This window comes from Chelonoidis abingdonii, chromosome 24 (genome assembly GCF_003597395.2).
Source record: "Chelonoidis abingdonii isolate Lonesome George chromosome 24, CheloAbing_2.0, whole genome shotgun sequence".
NCBI classification, from domain to species: Eukaryota; Metazoa; Chordata; order Testudines; family Testudinidae; genus Chelonoidis; species Chelonoidis abingdonii.
Window position 1 is genome coordinate 5,972,191 of NC_133792.1, and position 20,760 is coordinate 5,992,950.

General features: G+C 54.3%; 1 protein-coding gene across 1 annotated transcript; it reads left to right on the forward strand.

Moving 5' to 3' along the window:
• The first annotated feature begins 3,490 nt into the window (after positions 1-3,490).
• CLIC3 (chloride intracellular channel 3) lies at positions 3,491-20,733 on the forward strand. The gene is made up of 6 exons (XM_032780156.2): positions 3,491-3,632; positions 14,673-14,782; positions 16,608-16,733; positions 17,128-17,234; positions 17,977-18,152; positions 19,418-20,733. The coding sequence occupies exons 1-6, from the start codon at positions 3,516-3,518 to the stop codon at positions 19,577-19,579; spliced, it is 798 nt and encodes a 265-aa protein (XP_032636047.2). The 5' UTR covers positions 3,491-3,515; the 3' UTR covers positions 19,580-20,733.
• Positions 20,734-20,760: the final 27 nt, after the last annotated feature.

Here is a 20,760-nt window from a genome sequence, read left to right on the forward strand (position 1 = left end):
ACCTGAGGCCAAATGGTGATTGGCTGAACAAGGGGAAACTGAGGCAGACTCTCCGTAGCACCTGTTCAATCACTGGGGGGCACCAGAATCTGCAAGCAGCTCCAGGCATGTCCCCTGTGCGATTGGTCACTGGGAGTTATAGTCCGGCCCGAGGAAAATCAGCTGATAGAGGGACATGGGATCCGTGAGGATCCGCCCACAGAGCAGTAATACACATCACAAATTAGGGGAACGTGTCAACCCCCGTTCTTGAAGAAAGGCAGTTTCTTGCCCTCATGGCTGCAGAGAGAAGCTCAAACACACCCAGCGCTGATTCTTTGCTAAAATCTTGTGATTTTTTTAAATCCAGTCTCATGATTTTGGGGGGCCTGACTTGTGCTATTAGAACAGTCGGCCCTGTCCAAACAGTTCCCTTCTCCCCCACCTAGGCGTCTTCGTTCCCCTCCCCGGGAGCTACTGCTACTGGGAAGCACTTGAGGTTGGAGCGTCTGAAATACAAGACCTACGGTCAGTTGCATAAGTTGGTAGCGAATACGGCAGCCGCGTTGTCCGATGCCTGCTGCGTGACGTGGGCATGGTGTTGCCTTGCGGCCATCAGACATGCCGAAGAGGGTCCCAGGAATTTTCTCCGTTGATCTCTCTGGAAATACAGTAACTTCTCACTTAACGTCGTCCCAATTAACGTTTCATTGTTTTGTCACAGATCAATTAGGGAACATGCTCGTTTAAAGTTGTGCAATGCTTCCTTATAAGGTTGTTTGGCAGCCACCTGCTTTGTCCACTGCTTGCAGGAAGAGCAGCCCGTAGGAGCTAGCTGGTGGGGGCTTGGAACCAGGGTGGACCGGCAGCCCCCCCCATCAGCTCCCCGCTCCCCTAAGTTCCCTGGGCTGCAGTCACCCAGCAGGGTAGCAATTGCCGCTGTCCCTCCCTCCACTGCCATGTGCTGCTCCTGCCCTCTGCCTTGGAACTGCTCCCCAGAGCCTCCTGCTTACTGTGTATGTGTGGGGGAGGGAAGGGGTGCTAATGTCAGGGGTCCCCCTCCCCCTGCTTCTGTACTCCACTTACCCCTTTGGGCCATCTCCACAGCGCAGGGGGTGACACCACAGGGCTCAGGACAGAGGGAGCTTGCTGGCAGCAGCTGCTGTCTCAACTTGCTGATCTACTTAAAAAGGCAATATACTTAGAGTGGGGTCAGCGTACTTAAAGGGGCAATGGGTGTTTCTCTCTCATGCACTGTGTGTGTGTCTGTCTCTGCCATGCTGTGTCCCCTCCCTCCATTTGTGCTGCTTTGTAGAGTGTGAGGCTACAGTAACAACGTGTTAACCCTTGAGGTCTCAGCCAAGTGCTAGTTCATCATTTAGCAGCAAGGCATTCCCTGGGAAATATCCCACCGTCTGACTTCACCACCTCAACCAAGCTTCACAATCACCATCGCTGCGTACAGTATCATATTGTTTGTTTAAAACTTATACTGTGTGTATATACATATATATATGTAAGCAGAATCACGATGAGCTCTACTCTGACATCTGGTGGTGAATTATGGGGAGTGTGGAAAGGAATTTCAGGTATTTGCATTGGCACACCCACCCCATCTAGCATAGCCCACGGCAACCTGGGATGGTTATTTTGACAGCTTTGGGATCCCCAATTTCTTTTATTATAGGGGCAGGAGGAATAAAGTGTTGTCACCCAGATTATGTGAATAAGGAACTTTGAGACTGCTTTATGACAGAGATGTCTCACTATCCATTAAGTAGCACTTGCTAGACAAGGGACATGGGTGCCAAAACCCAGTGAACTGAGAGGGACTGGTGTGTGTGTCCCTGATGGCATAAGTCCCTTTTGAGTGCCTGGAACACCAATTGTACATCCTCCTCTCTCCACTGTTGAAGAGCAGAGCTAATTTTGAATCCATTAGGAGTCCATCTAGAGGCTGCTGAGCTGAATTCATGTTGGGCCAATGGTGCACCAGCACCTGGGCCCCCCTACTACAAGCTGAAATCACTAAAAGAGCTAAGCTTACTGAGCTGAGATCACCGAGTGCGTTGTTAAGTAGTGGGGGAGCTTGAAGATCTATCGCTAAGCGGCTGGCAGAGCAGAGCAGTTTGCAGCACGTTGGAGCAGCCATGGAACAGTGAGCAGAGTGGAGAGGTTTGCGGAGCGGCTCACGGGTCGGCTGGAGAGCGGCACAGCTGATGGAGTGAGCTGGTCATGGTGAAGGCTGCAGTTGAACTCCATGGAAAGGCAGAGCAGTTGGCCTCTGACCCACGTAAGGTCCCCTTAACACCCTGTGTACGCCTCCCCCCATTTCACCCAGGCTTTGAGGGGGGAACTCTGCAGATAAACTTTGGAACTCTGGGGTGTACTGACCAGAAACAGAGACGTTTGGGTTGGACTTTGGGTGATTGGGCTTAAGACCCTAAGGGGAAAAGGACATTGCCAAACGACTTGGATAGCGTAGCGTACCATAGCAACTGGATAGCGTAGTGGTTAAGTGCCACCCTTTTATATATATAATATATATGGCAGGTTAGTTCCGGGAATTTTTTTCTCCCAGACAAAAGACTATTTATATATATTGTGACAATGTTCCTCCTCTACCTTGGTGGTCCTGTGTTTATTGGCAGATTTGCTCACCTCAGTGATCTTCCCCACAGTCGTCAAATCCTCCTGTGTCTGATCAGGAGTTGGGAGGTTTGGGGGAACCCGGGCCCGCCCTCTACTCCAGATTCCAGCCAGGCCCTGTGGATTGTAGCTGTCTATAGTGCCTCCTGTAACAGCTGCATGGCAGCTACAACTCCTGGGCTACTTCCCATGCGCTCCTCCAAACACCTTCTTTATCCTCACCACAGGACCTTCCTCCTGGTGTCTGATAATGCTTGTTACTCCTCAGTCCTCCAGCAGCACAGCCTCTTCCTCCCCTCTCCCCCCTCTCAGCTCCTTGTGCCTCTTGCTCCCAGCTCCTCACACACACTTCCTCTCCTCTGGCTCCTCCCCGCCTGACTGGAGTGAGCTCCTTTTCAAACCCAGGTGCCCTGATTAGCCTGCCTTGATTGGCTGCAGGTGATCTAATCAGCCTGTCTGCCTTAATTGGTTGTAGCAGCTTCCCGATTACTCTAGAGCAGCCCCTGCTCTGGTCACTCAGGGAACAGAAAACTGCTCATCCAGTGACCAGTATATTTGCCCTCTACCAGACTCCTGTACCCCACTGGTCACAGTATATATAAAATATAGTCTTTTGTCTGGGGAAAAAAAATTCCCTGGAACCTAACCCACCACATTTACGTTAATTCTTATGGGGAAATTAGATTCACTTAACATCATTTTGCTTAAAGTAGCATTTTTCAGGAACAGAACTACAACATTAAGGGAGGAGTTACTGTAGCTATTGGGTGTGGCGGGTTAGTTTCTGTGCACCAGAACTGGGAGGAAAACAACCCCTGGCCCAGGGTGCTGCACTCTCCCCAGAGAGGAATGCACTTGGAGGAGCTCGGGAAAAGGCGGGGCAGTGCATGATGAAGCTGTATAAAGACAGCCTGCCTGAGCGTGTGTACTCAGAGCAGCGCCTGCCCTTCCAGAGTAGCCGGCAAAGGATGGCCGAGAGCTCCAAACTCCAGCTTTTTGTCAAGGTGAGGGGTGCAGTTGCCGGCTCCATTGGAACTAGGGGCAGGGGCTGGCTAGGGGGATGCTGTAGTAAATGTTGGCTGGATTTGTGCACATCACTGACTTAGAGAGAGTCACTTGTTACTATTGATTCATACCCCTGGCATGCAATGAAGGGGGCTGGGAATGATCTTGGAACCGAGATCCAGTGTGGGAAAGGTGCAGACTGGCAGGAGGGTCCAGCTGTAACTGCATGAAAATCACCCCTGGGCTCTCTGCCATAGCATGGGCCTTCTCCTTCCAGAGGGCACAACACCTGCATAGGCTTGGCCAGTGCACCAGAGAGCAGCATGTCTAGAAAGACTCTGGGGAATATTTTCAGACGGGACTTGGTCACATGGAGCTGAAATCCCTGGGCCTTGGGCATGTAGAGCATCTCAGCTCTCTGTCCCAGCCGGGGTTGGAATCCACAACAGCCAGTTGGCAATGTAAAGAAAAAAACTTGGGGCTAAAATGAAAACGAAAGTTTTAGTGAATCCAAAAAAAAAAAAAAAAGTGGTTTCAGATCAGACCCAAATGGTTGGCTTCAATTTTGAGCATTTTAATGGTTTTAAATATTTTGAAAATAAAATTACAGGAAATTTCAAAACAAAAAGTTATTTTGAATCAAAAAATTGAAATTTGTTGATATTTTGGGGAGATTTTTTGTGGGATTGGAGTTTGTTTGTTTGTTTAAACAAAACAATATGATGGAATTGACATGAAATGTTCTGGTGTCACAAAATCTGCATTTGCTGCTTAAAAAAAGTTTGGATTGAAAAATTTTTGCCCAGCTCTAGCAATGGGGATTGGGTGGAGGGTGCATCGTGGCTGGCCGTATGCCCCAGTGCAGTGTGGGTACGGGTGGATATGAGCAATCGGGAAGGCACTGGAGGTCAATAGGAATGAGGCTCCACTCAGCTGGTGACACCCCTGGTTTCTTGTGTCAGCGGGACTGCAGGCCTGCACGCTTGAATTTAGCAATGTTGGCAGCTAGTCACAGGTCTCACACTCAGCATCTTGTACCGTCTGCCCAACACAGAGCCACGATGTTCCTGGCTTCCCCCAGACCCCGCATCTCTCCCACTCATGGTACCCCATACACAGCCTGCAAGGTACCACTGCTCCCCCATTCTCTGCATGTCCCCCCTAGCATGCCCCAGTAGCACATTCAGCTTGCAGCCATTGCTGGGGATCATTTTGATTGGGGGCAGGTCTTGTGGGAGTCTGGGGTAGCAGGGGTTGCGGTGTGGGGCAGGGCTGTGTGGAGGGGCACCAGGCCAAGCTGTGGACAAGTCGGGCATGGGGGAGGGAGAAGTGTGATTGAGCGAAGGGGGCCGGGGGTGGGAAGGGAGACGCAATCAGACAAACTCATAGCCAGCCCCTCCTGTGCAGCCTCAGAGCACAGAACCCGTCTGCTCTGCTTCTCCCCTCAGCCCCCGGCCTTCCCACATGCTGCCCCCGTACCAAGCTCTGCTCCCCCTGCCTAGGTCAGCCGTCACTGGGTGTCTCCACGGCTGGGTGTCTCCATCCGCCCAGTGCTCGTTCCCCAGTGCTCGTTCCCCACTGCATCTAATTATCGCAGCTGCCCGCCTCTGCTAGCATGTTCACAGCACACTGGGCGGGAGGAGGGTGTTCAGCTGCCAGGGCCTGTTGGTGTCTGCATGGATCCCACATGCCCTGGGGACACTGGCTGCTCCTCAGAGCCAGCAAAACAGCCTCCTTTGCGGAGGAGGGAACTGGGGCTGAGTCCACCAGCCCTGGAGCCAGCTGACTTCATACACCCCTTGGCTCAAGACAGCTGAGCTTCTGGCCCAGGATACCAGCCTGGCACCCCCTGGTTACTCCTGGCTCCCCCTGCCATCTCCTCAGCCCACGCGCCATCCCCAAGTCCCCTCTATCCGGTGGTCCCAAGCGAGCACATATGCCCATCCCTGTACCCAGGCCTGCAGAGGGGGGCTGAGACCACAGGCTATGCTGCTCCCAGGCCAGCCAGGGTGGGAGCAGGGTCGAGGCAGCCCACACAGTGCGGGGGGGACTGAGCAGGTTGTGGTTCCGACGCACTGTCCCTCCTATGTCCTGCTAACGCTTGGAGTGGCCACAGCAGCCCTGGGGATGGAAAGAGGGATCCTGAAGAACCTTCAGCCCCTATTTCCCTCCCCTGCTGACCCCACTTATGTCTCTAGCAAACTCTGGAAATCCTGCAGCCCCTGCCCTAGTGCCAGCTGATGGGAAGGGGCTGATGAAAGGCTGAGGAGCAGATCACTGGCGCCTTGCAGCCCTGCTCAGTCAATGAGAGCCACCGATCATCCTGCCAGAAGCCCAGCCCCAGCCTCTGGAGCGACTATGTGCTCATTGCTGTGGACTGCCTGGGGTAGAACGCCCTGCACCACTGCCCAAGCCTCAGGGGCATTCGCATGAGCAAAGCAACCTGCTGATTTCCTGCTGCCAAGCTGGCTGCAGCGAAAGGAAAACTCCTGGTTTGTGGCTGACACCCTGCCAAGATAATGAGCAGAACATCCCCAACTGGTTACAGAGCAGAACACACCCTGCCCAACCCCCTACCTCTGGCAAACCCTCAAGCAAGCAGATGTCCTCTCTAGTACCTTTCATCCAGGAGGCTCCTGTTGTGTTTCACAGATTTCATCTAGCCTGGGATCCCCTCACCTACGAGGCACTGAAATCCAGCCACCTCTGGGGTGGAACAGTTTGTGGCAATGCTGTGCCACAGTTTAGGGCAGGACATGAAGAAGAATTCTGTACCCAATGGAAACTGCAGCAGGGATGTCTGGCTGGCAGACTGCACTTAGATCTGCTGGAATTTGGCCACCACCCTATCTGTGTGTATTTGACATTATTTGTGTCTTTGAGAGTGAAGAACTGCTGTGGGCCTGTGTGGATTGCAGTGGCGAGGGGTTGATTATTGGCTAGTTTGGATGGGGCAGTAGAATCATCCAGTGATCCTTAAACAAGCCTGGGGGCTGGTCTACACTACGGGGAAAAATCAGTCTTAGGCCTGGTCTACACTACGCTGTTAAACCGATTTTAACAGTGTTAAATCGATGTAATGCTGCACCCGTCCACACTACACTGCTCTATATATCGATTTAAAGAGCTCTTTAAATCGATTTCTGTACTCCCACAAAACGAGAGGAGTAACGCTAAAATCGATATTACTATATCAGATTAGAGTTAGTGTGGACGCAAATCGACGTTATTGGCCTCATTATTTTACAGTAGCTACCCACAGTGCACTGCTCCAGAAATCGAAACTAGCCTAGGACCATGGACGCACACCACCGAATTAATGTGCCTAGTGTGGACACGCACAATCGACTTTATAATATCTATTTTATAAAATCGGTTTAAGCTAATTTGAATTTATCCTGTAGTGTAGACGTAGCCTGGGAGTCATGATCTGGGTCTACTGTTTCTGCTGATTGTTGTGTCATCTTGGGCAAGTCACATTAGCTGCATGCCTCAGTTTCCCCACCCATAAAAAAGGGACTAGAAATAAACACTTACCTCCCACAGGACAGTCGTGAGGTTTGATTTAGTAAGGGGTTGTCCATAAATTAGGTAATTTTGTGGGGGGTGATTTTTCAAGCAAGCCCACGCCTGGTAACATTTTGTAACAAACACCCCCACCCCTTAATGTATTACATGGTTTGTGGTCAGCCCCACAGATGGGTAAAGCACTCTGAGAGCCTCCCATGGCAGGAGAGCTAGACAGGTGAGATAGGACGTGAATGTGCACGTGTTTGTGTCCATTATGTATCTCGCTAATTTGGGCATTCTTGACTGATGGTTGCACTTGGACACCTCCTAGACTGGTAGGAGTTGAAGGCTGGGCCATGTGCCTATCTTAGGTTGGCAATTAGGTTTCAGATTTGACTTGAGATATTAATGCTCTCCAGACAAATCTTTGATTTGCAGACTTGCTAGAGAGGTGTCAGTATAGAAGGATAAAATCAATGTGCAGAATTCATTCATTTCTACATTTTATCTTCACGCAGGCCCCTCCGCTAGGGGAGCAGCCGGCTCCAAAAAGCCCTTGCTCACTCGGATATTTCTACTTTCCACTTACAGAAATGTACAGCATTAATGCCTCATAACTCACCGGCAATATACAGTGCATGCAGCATGGGTCACATGCACGTGCAAACATCTTGTGAAATATACTATGGAATCCTTTAGCTAAGCTCAGTTTTGTCTCTCAGAAAGATGCATAAACAGGGGAATCCTGAGCAGAGGTAGAGAGGTTATTTTACCTCTGTTCAGCACCGCTGGAATCCTGTGGCTAGTTCTGGTGTCCACAATTCCAGAAGGATCTTGATGAATTGAAGAGGGGTCAGAGACAAGCCACAAGAATAATTAAAGCATCAGAAAACCTGCCTTATAGTGATAGACACAAGGAGCTCAATTTATTTAGCCTACCACAGAGAAGGTGAAGGGGTGACTTGGTCATAGTCTATAAGTACCTATGTAGGGAACAAATATTTGATACTGGGCTTTTCAATCAAATAGAGAAAGGTCTAACCCAAGCCGATGGCTGGACGTTGAAGCCAGCAAAATTCAGACTGGAAATGAGGCATAAAATTTTAATAGTGAGAGTAACTAACCATTGGGACAATTTCCCAAGAGTCGTGGTGGATTCTCCATCACTGGCAATTTAAAAATCAAGACCGGGTGTTTTTCTAAGAGATCTGCTCTGGGAATTGTTTTGGGGCAGGTCTCTGGCCTGTTTTACACCCAGGAAGTCAGATTAAACAATCACAAGGATCCCTTCTGGCTTTGGAATCTATGACCCTCAATTCAAGAGCTGACACATTCTCGAGTAGGTCCCGGGCCTGATTTAAACCCCACAGTGGAAACCGCTGACTCTAACAGGCACTGGATCATATAGCTGTGTCTAGCCTTTGTACTCAGAGACCCAATCAGTTTTGCCCTCTGTCTGTGCCTGAAAGAACGTGTATTCTGTGCGATGGAGCTTGTAGTTCACTGCTGCTAACTTGGCTGTAACTGTGCGGCTCAGTGTCCGACACACCAGATGGACCAGTCTAGGTGTAACCCGCCCACAGCATCCACCCTGTGACTAGAGAGAAGGGCACGTCGGCTAAGAACAAACTTTGTCATGAAACTCCCGACGCCTTGGGGATTATTGACCTGTGTGCATCACCCCCGGCTGTGCCATTGGCCGCAGGCACCTGCCGGCCTGCGGTCCCTCCTGGCCACGGCAGTGGGCTTACGTTGCTGGCCGGGAGGATCCACAGGGGCCCTGCTCCAGAGCAGGATTACTGGACGCTCCAGCACACCAGACGGGGATGTTAGACTCCTGGTGGGGAGCAGGCAGGAGTCACCGCAGTGCCTTTCCCTGAGATCCTGCCCCGTGTACTCACAGAGCCAGCCAGGCAAGGACAGAGCAGGGGCCCTGGACCTGGGAGCTGGACCAGGCTGGCAGAGGCTGGACTCGGATTAGCAGTGCTCTGGGGAAATACGTGTCCGACTTCCGAGTCCCTAGACCTCGCCTGCTCTGCCATGGGAGCGGCAGGCTGCCTGCTTTCGCTGCTGCTTCCGGAAGTGGCTAACACGGGAAGGGCAAGCCGCCCCAAGGCATAGCACTGCACAGAGTCCAGGGCCGGCAGCTTCGAGCGGTGCTCCTCCATGAGCCAGCGCAGGTCTCCTGGGAGTGCAGCTGCAGGCTAGGGGCCGGCTCTGCTCCGCTCAGGGAGAGGAGACAGTTCAGCCAGGGTCTGATTCATTCCTCTTTGGCTCAGTTCCCTGCACCGCCACCGCCGGGAATTGAACAGAGGTGGGAAATGATCCGTGCAGGGCCCCAGCCTGCAGAGGGCACCTGGGCACAATCTGTGCCCCAGTGTGGAGGGAGCACTCGGGCCTCACACAGTACAGGGCTTTGCAGCCCCTGGCTGGGCGAACGTGGGCAGCTGTCACCAGGGGGCTCGCAGGAAAGGCTGACATGGGACGGGGGGCAAGTCTTCCCCTTTATCTCCAGCAGCAGAGGAACAGCAGTGTCACAGAGCTGGGCCTCAGCCAAGCCCTGGCTAGACACCGTGTGAAGGGGAGGTGGGACGGGCCAGACCAGTGAGAGCAGGCAGGGCCATAGCGGTGGGTGTATGATGGGGCTTGGAATCAGGGACCTTGGCTGCAAAGACCCATATCCCACCAGTCTTTCTTCTTGTGTCCTTAGCAAGACACACAAGGCTGGATTCCACGGGGGTAAGGCTCAGCTAGGCCCTTTGTTGAGGGGACAGAGCTTGGGAAGCAGCTTCTAAGAAATTCCATTAGCTGCAGCCAGCTCAGCTGTGCCCTTCATTCTGGTGACCCTCAGTGCCCTGCCCGCCCCCGGCAATGGAAGAGGAGCCAGGCCTTGTGCTTTACGGCAAGGAGCCAGGCCTTGTGCTTTACGGCAAGGGGACAGGTTCAGATCTGTCACCCCGAGGTGCGTCCCCTGGGCCCCATTCCCCACGTGGCAGCACTTACACTAGCACAGGGGAGTATAACACACCCACATTGGGAGCATTTCACACACCCAGGCACCCCTGGAAACGTTGGCACAAGGCAGCGCTGTGTGGGGACTGGGTTTGTCATTTCACAGGACAGGTTGGGATTTTGACTTTTTTTGTTCCCGTTGGAAATGGAATGAAGCCACAATGTTTTGCTGTGACATGAAATTCCCCCCAATGTTCACTCTGGGGTCCATTGAAACATTTCATTTTGCTAACATCAAAACGTTTCCATCCAATTTTGACTTGGCGTTTCTGTTCTGAAGAGGCTTTGCAGCGCCATTTCTGAAATGCTGAAAACGATACAAAGAGTTCCATTCCTAAAAGGGGCAAAAGGCTTTTTAAAAACATCTTCCTGCTAAACAAACCTTGCCTCGAAATGAGCCAGTTGCCACAGAACATTTCGCTTGCAACAAATCAGTATTTTCCAGCGGAAAAACTTGTTGGAGTATCTGTAAGAGTTACTCTAGATTTACTGTAACTGAGGTCAAAGTCCAGCCCAGGTTGTTAATAATCCGGCAGCCCCACCCTGTGCATGGTTTCAGTGCTATAAGTGAGAGGCTTCATACCAACATCCACAATCCAGGTAAAAATTGAGTCCTGCCCTCCCCACTGAAAGGGGAGCTGTGCCAAGACCCTAGGGGGAGCCCGGAGCCCTGTGAAGTGATATTCAGCAGGATTGCTCGGATCTTTCCTTTGATATGTCACTGGGGGCAACCACACCTTGTTTTCCTTTCTCTGCCTCACCAGCCAAGACACAGCCTTGTCGCCCCCAGAAGCAGCACTTGCCTGTAGTCTGTCCTTCTGACAGTCATGGGCCTGTGTGGAGGGGCATTAACCTTGCTGCTGCCAATGCTAGTCCACTTCCAGCTGGTCCAACTGGCCCCTCAAGATCAGGGGCACAAACTCCACCCACTAATCTAAAGGGATAGCACTGGTTAAACAAAGCCTCCCTTTTCCCCTGGGAAATTAACAATAGGTCATCTTCTTCCTATGGCTGATGAGAGCAACAACTGTGGTTTTACACTCAGAGGATTAAGCCAGATAATTGTGTCAGGAGTAGCGGAGTGTATCACCCTGATGCGTCCTTCATATGCGGGAATCAGGCACTGAGTAGTTATATGTTCCAGGCTCTCTTCTGGGTGACCACAGTCACACGCTGGAGAATTTTGAATTTTCCCTTTGTGCAGCAAGTAGCCGCATTTGCCATGGTTTGTGTGTATGTGGTTTAAGGTTGCCTGTAACCTTCGTGGAAGATCAACAACGGGGATCTTGTTTGTCAGGTCTTTCACAGAGTGTTTGTTTGTGACGTCATGTGAACTCCATTTGGCTTTCCAAGCTTCAGCGGGCTGAAGTCACATTGTCAAAGATTAAGCACGTGAGTCCAGAAGGGCCTGCATGACTTCAAGTGGTGCTGAGGGACGTCGCTGAGGTCCTGGTGGATGGGGAGATGTTCATTCTTCTTGATTTGCTGGACTTACTGGAGGGTTGCGGCATCGTGGCAAACGGGTGACGGAGTGATGTGTGACAGCACGGGCAGCCAGGGTGCTGGGGTCAACTTGAGGGTTCCAGGGATTCACTGCATTGCTGTGTGCAGATGGACATCAACAAGTCGAGTGTGGCTACTTCTGGTGCAAAGTACTCTGCTTTGGAGTACACAAGGGCCACCATTGTGTCTGTAGCACTGATGCTGAAGCTCCCCAGCTTGTGCCTGCCATTTTATGGAGCAGGTTGACCCTTGTCTTCATCTTAGTAGCTGCCATCTCCAGGTGGTCATGGAAGGTTAGCGTGCAACCCAGCTTCACTCCGAGACAAGTCGGAGTGGGGTCATGTGGCACAGCGGTGCCACAGAAGGTCACTTTCAGGGTGCGCTTAGCATTCCCGTTATCAAGATGGGATACAGTGACTGCTGGTTTGGGGGTGGGATTGGCCTGAGCCTCCATTTCTGGAGATTTTCCTCCCTGGTCCGCTCCATTCAAGGTGGACTCAATGTCTTGAAGGTGGCTGCTTGCATTGCCAGGGCAAGGTCAACTGCATCTGCAAATGTACATGACTTGGCTGGCAGCATGTCGCTCGTGTAGACATTGGAAGGCATTGGCGTGAGTTCTGAGCCTTGTGGCAGCCTGTTGTTGAGGAGCCCGGGTGAGCTGACTTTGTCACCCAAATGGACATGTAGCCACCTACTGCTCAGCATCGGCCATAGCACGCAGTGTTTTGAGACAAGGGATGACCCGGCCTTGCAAGCTTCAGCATCAGGCCTTTAATCCAGACCCTGTCGTAGGCCTCTACAAAGGCTGCACCGGTCTTGGTTTTCTTCTGGAATTTGGCCTTGATGTGCATTCCAAGGGCCAAAACTTGGGCGCAGCAACTGCGTTTAGGCCACAATCTCTCTTGTTCTTCGGGGATCAGACTCGACAAGAGGATGATATGTCTCAGGAGTTTGTAGGTCATGCACAGGAGTGATATCAGCCTAGAGCTTCCCAGGTCATCGGTTGGCTTGCCCGGTTTGAGTATGGCCATTACTATCACCTCCCGCCAGGCTTTTGGGATGCATCCAGATTCCACGGTTTTGGTGTCATTTCGCCAGCCAATGGAGTCCCTTAGGGCCTAGTTGATGAAGGAATGTGAGTGGGATACCATCTCCACTGGCCTCCTTTCCTTGCTTGATTGCAGCTAAACTCTGTATTTCATCTATGCTGCTGGCGGTGGGGTCTTGTGGAGGGATTGAGGTTATTGCTAGGTGTAGCTAAGGATGGATCTCTCTCTTGGTGTTTTTGTCGAGCAGTCTTTTTGCGCTCTCTGCTGGTTTGGAGACTGTGGAGTTGGGCCAGACTTCCAAGGTCCAATATCCCATCAGATTAGTGGCTCCGAGGTGCCGTAGTGTGGAAGACCTTTAACATATTCAATCAACCGCTGGTGTCTGGCTGAGTCTGTAGACTCCAGCAGGGCCTTCGCAACCTGACTGGTTGTTCTGCCAGAGCAGGTCCTGGGCCCCGGGGATGCGCTTCCTGGCAGTGATGGCAAGGAGGCCAATGAACCGGCGATAACATTCCAGTGTTGCAGGGATTCGGATCACAGCTTTTTGTATGGCTTCCCTATAACAGTCCCAGCCGGCTTTGGCCAGGTTCTGCTGTGGAATTCGTTTAGACAGAATCACTGGGATTTCGATGCGCCGTGGGTGGTGATGCGCCTATGCTGGCTGTTGGGGAAGTCGGGAAGTATTTTGATCTTTGGGAATGATGGTTGTAGTCACATTGCCAGAGAGCAGAGTGGAAAGTTGCTCACAGTTTGGGATCGTCATTAGAACAACGGACTTCAAGAATCAAGGGCCAGATCCTTCCCTGGTGCAAATAGGCAGATGTAAATGATTAGATTGGTACGATGGTGATTTACACCAGCTCTCTACAGCCTCACCATGTTACACCAGCCGAAGATCTGGGCCCAAAAGTATTTTCAAGCCTTTCTGTTGTTTGTTCCTGTCTCCCATTTCCCTCCATTCAGCCAGTGCTGGGAGCCTTCCCCCTTGCTGCCGGCCTGTGGCCTTGCTGGCTCTCCTGTGTTACTAGAGAGCATGCCAGCTCTGCCCCTTGGGTACTCACTTGTGTCATACGCTAGTGTTTCACACTCCCCCACGCAGCACATGGTTCAAGGCCAGAGAACTGTATCCAGTGGCATTTGGCCTCCTCGACTGCACAGGATCAGTTCAGTGCCAGAAATTGCCCCTTAGCACTGATACTGTAAGATCTGGGCCATGAAGACTTGGCTGCTCATAGTAAAATCCCATTTTTCATACACAAATTTAACCGGAAGGGACTTTTCATAGCCACACCCAGCTCATCTCCCTCCAGGGCATGGGGAGGTTAGTTTAGAAATAAGAGAATTTTCTACCTGTTGGGAAAAGGATGAAAATTCGTAGTCAACTATTTTTGGTTTGGGGAGGGGGGATACCTGGAGGATTCTATTATGACACTGGTCGCTGAGTCATTGTCTCTTCTAGGGGGAGTCATTGCTGCATCATGACTCATTTTCCCCATCTGTATAATGGGGAAGCTGATTCCAGCCCAATGGCCAAAGGCTGCTCCAGAGGAATTTACATCCCCCAGCACTTTACAAGCTGTGACTGGTTGATGCACATCTTGGTTCTCCCCACCCCGCCAGCCTTACCCCGTGGAGCTGGATCAAGGAGTGTCACAAAGAGACGGAGCCAAAGAAATAATCCCAGATCCAGACAGCCTGGTTTTTGGGGCACAGGCCCATCTCCAATCTTAACCCCCATTATACAGATGGGAGAAACTAAGGCACAGAGAAGCTCAACATGAAATCCAACTTGTGCAGCACTGTACCATGAGGGAAAATCCTTCCTGATCCCAGCCAGCCATGGTGGTTGGCCCTGAGGCATGAGTGTGGCGCCTCCTGGTGAGCAATGGTGATGCTGTTCAGGGACACTGGAATGGCAGCGCTTCCTGGTTTTTAGCTCACTAAGCGGCGTTCTTGTCTCCCCAGGCGAGTGACGATGGGGAGAGCATCGGGCACTGCCCCTTCTGCCAGCGCCTCTTCATGATTCTGCTGCTCAAGGGGATCCCCTTTACTCTGACCACAGTGGACATGAAGAGGTGAGGACGCAATGGGAACCATGGAATATGCTCAGCACAGCCCCAGGGCGCTACCCCACACACCTCCATGGATTTACCTTTGAGCGCCCTGCCAGTCCCCCAACTCCCCCTTTCCTCTGGCAGTGCGTCTGCCTAGCTGACTCACGCCCAGCACTGGGGCTGTCAGCTCCCTGACTGTGCCAAACTGCAACGGGATCAGGTTGGAGGTACCACACAGACCACGAGATCGGAGAACACAAATTCCCTCTTCCCCACTCCTGACTGCCCAGCCCCCTGCCCCCCACTCACCCAGCCCTTAATAAAGAATTGCCGAGGGGGCATGTACAGCTGTGGGTGGGAGGAGGGTTGGAGGCTCCTGTTGCAATCATCCCCAGCATGCTCATGGAGCACATCTGGAAAGCCTGGGGGCAGCACTGCAGGGCTGGGAACGTGGCCCTGGCTGCTGTCTGGTGGTACAATGCTGCAACCCCCACCCTACCGCCAGTGCCAAGGAGGGAGCATCTGTCTCTCAGAGCTCTGAGGGCAGCCCCTCCCCACAGCCAGAGCTTCTGGGCACCCGCTTCCCACGTCCGCGCAGTCGGCCGGTTGGAGGGCAGTCACTAAGCAGGGGTAGCATTCGTGGGCGCTCAGCCCTTGGGGGGCAGGGTGTGGTAATCTAGCCTCCCAGTCCCAGACCTGGACTTTAGCGTCCACAATCTGGTCCTGTCCCAAACCTGGACTTTTGCGTCCAAAAGTCTGAGGGCTTACCTGAAACTCCCCCAAACTCACTACCAGCTTGGATATTTTGGCTGCCACCAGGTCAGGAATTTAATTAGAGAGCCTGACCCCCCTCTTTCCTCTCTCTGGTGCCCCCAACCCTCCCTTGGTGGGACACCCAGATTCCAAATCCCTTGGATGCTAAAAGCAGGGGAGACCCCCCCCCCCCCCCCCCCCCCCCCTCCCCCCCCCCTCCTTCCAGGCTTGCCTCTTGTCGAGCCTGCTGAGTATCAGAAACCGTTTCTCTGCTTCCCAAGAGATAAGCGTTCTCTACCCTCAGGACAATTGAGATGCAAAAATGCCAAAGCCTTGGCTTTGGCCTTCCCCCGTGCCTGCCTCTTTCCGCTGAAAGCAATAGGAAAAAGCCCACAGCCTGGCTTTTCCCTTTCCCTTTGCCTCCCTAGGAGAGTAAAACTTCCACACGTTTTAAAAGAAAAGTTTATATAAAAAGAAGAAAGAAATATATAAAACATAATCTGCATTAAGTAAAACTCATACAGGCTCTTGGCTATAAGAAAATAGAACAACAGTCGATTTAAAAGATAGCAATTTAAACAAGTCCAACAATCATATCATACATGTAAATACACCACAAAGATCATCATAGGCGAATTACTGTGCGTTCCCCTGGTACTTAACAGATGTTATAAAGAACTTTAAGATAAGATGGAGTAGGAGGAAAACCTTGTTTAACTCCAGCCGAGAAAACAACAAAGACCCCTGGTATACAAATTCCCGCCCCTGACTTTAAACAATCCAGTTCTCTGATTGGTCCTCTGGTCAGGTGTTTGGTTACCCTTTCCAGGTAAAAGAAACTTAACCCTTATCTTACCTATCCATTTATGACACAGGGATAGACAGTTGGGTCTGTCTCTCATGTGGCAGTGCTGGCCAATAGCCGGCATCGGTGGAGCCGGAAGCCATTGTATCACTGTCCTCACAGCCAGGCGGGCAAGCCAGCAGCTGGTCGGCACCCAGCAGGAGGGTGACCAGCACCTGTTGCCCTCTGCTACAGAAAGCCCCCTGGCAATGCCCTGGGGCACCAAGAGCCTCTGCCCTCCCTTTGCAGGGCCCTGGATGTGCTGAAGGATTTTGCCCCAGGAGCCCAGCTGCCTGTGCTGCTATATAACGGGGAGCCCAAAACCGACACCAACAAGATCGAGGAGTTCCTGGAGGAGACCCTGGGCCCCCCAAAGTGAGTGGGGTCAGCCCCTCCCCCAAGAGCTGGGCGTCCCATGTGGGCACAGCAAGGGATCAGTCCCATAGGGGAGTCGGGCCGGGGTCATCAATCCAGAGGGGGGGAAAGAGGGGAGAGGAGTCCCCTGTAGTGATGGGAGGCAAGGTGGGCTGGGAAATCGGGGCCAAGTAGGGTGTGAGGGTCAAGGAGGCACAGGTGGGACCAGCGGGGGAGGATGAGGGGAAACCACAGATGTGGGAAGGAAATGAGGTGAGAGAGGAGACCAAGCAGGCGAGAGAGGAGGGGAGGAGGGATGGTTCTCAGGGCATCGCAGTGAGCTTTAGTGCCCAGGGCAGAGGGGCACTGGCTGAGCCCCCAGCTCCCTCTCACTCACTCCCTTTGCCTCCTGCAGCTTCCCCAGTCTGGTTCCCCGGTACAAGGAGTCCAGCACGGCCGGGAATGACATCTTCCACAAGTTCTCTGTGTTCATCAAGAACTCACTGCCGGCCCAGGACGAGGGTGAGGGAGTTGGCTCACCAAGGGATGGGTGGGGTGTGTGTGTGTCCACATGCAGCCATGTGGGGATAACACCACTGCCACCACCAGAGCCCGGATCCCCCCTGTGCTCCCCATGGCACTGCATGTACCGGCTGCTGCGTCCCGTGCTGTGTTCCTGGAATCCAGTGGGATCCTGTGCACACATGGGACAGGACAGGGCAAGAGGCCATATTCACCCAGCAGCTTCCCTGACCTCCTTGCAGCTGAACGAGGCCACGGTCCAGCCCCTCCTCTGCTGCTGGCCCTTGTTATGGCACAGACTGGGGGCAGGAGGTGAAGGGCTGGCTCCAGAGGGGCTCCCCCATCCCCCACCAACACGGGCCAAGTCTGCCCTGGAGGGGCTCCCCCAAGAGCTTGGAGGGGGTTCACGCCCTGGTGCATGCAGCCATCTGCTGCTCTGCCCAACCCCTGATAGAAACCCAGGGGTGGGGATAGCCCTCACTGCCCTGGTGTGTGGGTGTGGGGGGGGTTACCCCCATTCTGCGGGTCACTTGTGAGGCTGGCAGACCGGCTCCACCCCCGAAGGAAATGCCACCTCCCCCAGTGTACAAATGCCCAAGAGGCCCCCCCCGCTCCCGGGCCCCTCTCTGCACAGGGGGGAGGGGTGCCAGCAGTGCTGTGTCACTTGAGGACCCCCGTGCTCCCCCTGCCATTCCCTGGGCAGGTGCCACCTGTACAGTGACTCTCTGTCCTCCCCTCCCAGTGCTACATAAGAACCTGCTGAAGGCCCTCCTGAAGCTGGACCGGTACCTGAGCACCCCCCTGGAGTACGAGCTCGTCCAGGACCCCGGCCTCACTGTCTCCCGCAGGAGGTTCCTGGACGGCGACCAGCTGACACTGGCCGACTGCAGCCTGCTGCCCAAACTGAACATTGTCGATGTGAGTATGGGTGCCCCGGGGGGCAGGACCGGCACAGCCACCGCCAGCCACCCCACCATCCCCAATCCATATGGCACCCTCCAGCCACCACCCTCTACCCGGATGGGACCCCCACAGCCACTGCAAGCCCTCTCACCATCTCCAATCCATATGGCACCCTCCCCCAGCCACCATCCCTTACCTGGGTGGGACCCCACAGCCACCACCAGCGCCCCCGACCAGCCCCAATCCATATGGCCACCCCACCATCTCCCACCCATATGCCCCCCCAGCTGACAGCCCCCCCACCAAACCGCACCCGTACAGCCCCCCCACCCAGCAAATGACAGCCCCCTCCCAGCCACTGACAACCCCCCTAACATCCCCCACCCATATGTCCCCACCACCTACCACCAGCTCCCCCATCATCCTCCACCTTTACGACCTCCCCAGTCACCACCTACCTACCCCCTCCCACTCTTCCCCTCCTCCCCACCATCTAGAACATCCCCTTCCCCCCCCCCTTAATTTGTGACGGCCCACTACCCTCCATTCTGCCCCCTGCCCTGCGCACCAGGCCCCACCTTGCCCGAATGAGTTTCTCTGACATGGGAGCGGATCGAGATCAGACCCCAGGAGCCAGGCAGCTCTGGGCTCTGGCACAGCGTGCTTTAGTCAAGCCTGCGAGGAGCTGCTATGGGGAAGGTGGGTTAGCCATGGGGCCACAGGGGCTTCCCAGGGCCAGGGAGGTTGGGTTAGCTGAGCTGGTTAGCTGTGGGGGTGGGCAAGGTGGGTTAGCTACGGGGCCAGCCCTGAGCTGGGCAGGTTAGCTGTGGGGGCAGGGTGGATTAGCCGAGGGAGTTCGGGGGTCTGTCCCAGGCCAGGCTGGTTAGCTGTAGGGGCAGGCAGGGTGTGTTAGGCAAGGGAGCATGGGGGCAGCCTGGCGCTGGGTGGGTTAGCCGAGGGGGACGTGGGAGTAACCTGGAGCTGGGCAGGTTAGTCAAGGAAGTGGAGCAGCCCAGAGCTAGGCAGGCTAGCCCTGGGGGCAGGCAGGATGGGTTAGCCAAGGGGGCACAGGGGTGGAGACTATCCTAGGCCGGGCAGGTTAGCTGTGGGGGCAGGCAAGGTGGGTTAGCCCAGTGAGGACACAGATCCAACCCAGAGCAGGGCAGGTTAGCTGAGGGAGGTGCAGGGCCTTGTGGGGCAGGTGAGGGGGGCCAGCCTGGGATGGGAGGCGAATTTGTCCATTGGGACACACTCTCCATTCACCCCACCTCTGTCCCCAGATCGTGTGCAAACACTACCGGCAGCTGGGGATCCCCCAGGAGCTGCGCGGTGTCTGGCGCTACCTGGACAGCGCCGGCGAGGCCAAGGAGTTCAAATCCAGCTGCCCCGACAGCAAGGAGATCGTGCAGGCCTATCGCACCGTGGTCAGGCCGCTCAAGTAGGCACAGCCTGACTCAGCCTGGCACTTCCCTATGCCCACTGCTCACGCTGCCAGTGCTGGAGAGGGGCCTGGGGCTGCCCTGCCCGGCCTGGTCGTCCTTCATCTCTCTGCTTTGCTGCCCATGAATGTCAGACAAAGGTTGAGGGAACCGGAGCCACTGCCCTTCTCACCGCTCCTGGGCTCGCAGCCTTGGGGCTAGGCCAGCCTGGACTCCTGTGGGGCAGAGGAAGCCACATCCCCTTCACCAGTCAGGACTCTGCAGCAGAACATGGGACAGGACGGGACCTCCTGGCTCCTCGAACCCAGTCGCTCTCCCCTTCCCATACTTCTTGGGGGCAAGAGGGCTCATTTGGCACCTCTTCCTCCCTCCTCCCATGCAACCCTCATTTCTCTCCTGCCGCCAGAGCCTCCTCCTGGCAGCCCAGCTAACTCTCTCCTTTCAGCTCCTGCTCCACCAGCTACAGAGAGGGCAGCCTCAGGCTCTGCCCTGGCATGGCGTCAGGGCAGAGGGGCTCCAAGTACCAGCCGGGGGCCCTGTCACAGCTAGGAGCCAGTCCTGTCTATATGATAGCACGGCCCGAGGGGACAGGAATTGTAAAGCAGGAGTGGGGCAGACAGCAAACATTGGGAAGGAGGCTTCCAATGTCCCAGAGCTCAACCAGGGGCAGGGCAGGGCAGCTGGACCCAGCCTGTGAAGGGGGCCGGGCAGGGCAGATGAGCCCGGGAGAGGTGAGGGGCAGAAAAGAGCAGTGGGGGCCCAGAAAGTTGCATGACCATCCCCTGCTGGACTCAGCCACACTCTCTCCAAGGGTGATGCTGGCTACGCCCTGTTGGCACGCACAATGTGTCCAGCACTAGCTCAGGTCTGGCTGCTTAGAAACAGGCCAGGCTGAGGCAGCGCCCCAGAAGCCAGCAGGGGAGACGGGGGCTGGAGCACCCACAGCAGCCCTGACAGCAGATGTTCACCCCAGCAGACAATCGGGTGGGGCAGGGGCTGGGCTGGTGCAGCCATTGCAGGGAGCTTGTGTGGGCCTCACCACAGCCTTTGAAGATCAGCGCAGGGCCCAGGAAGCCCTGCGTGGCTAGTCGGACTGCCGCAGCTGGGCTGTGGGCTGGTGACTCCTGCCTCCCAGCATGCTCAGCCCAGTAGCCAGAATGAGTTCAACCGGGAACGAGTCTGTC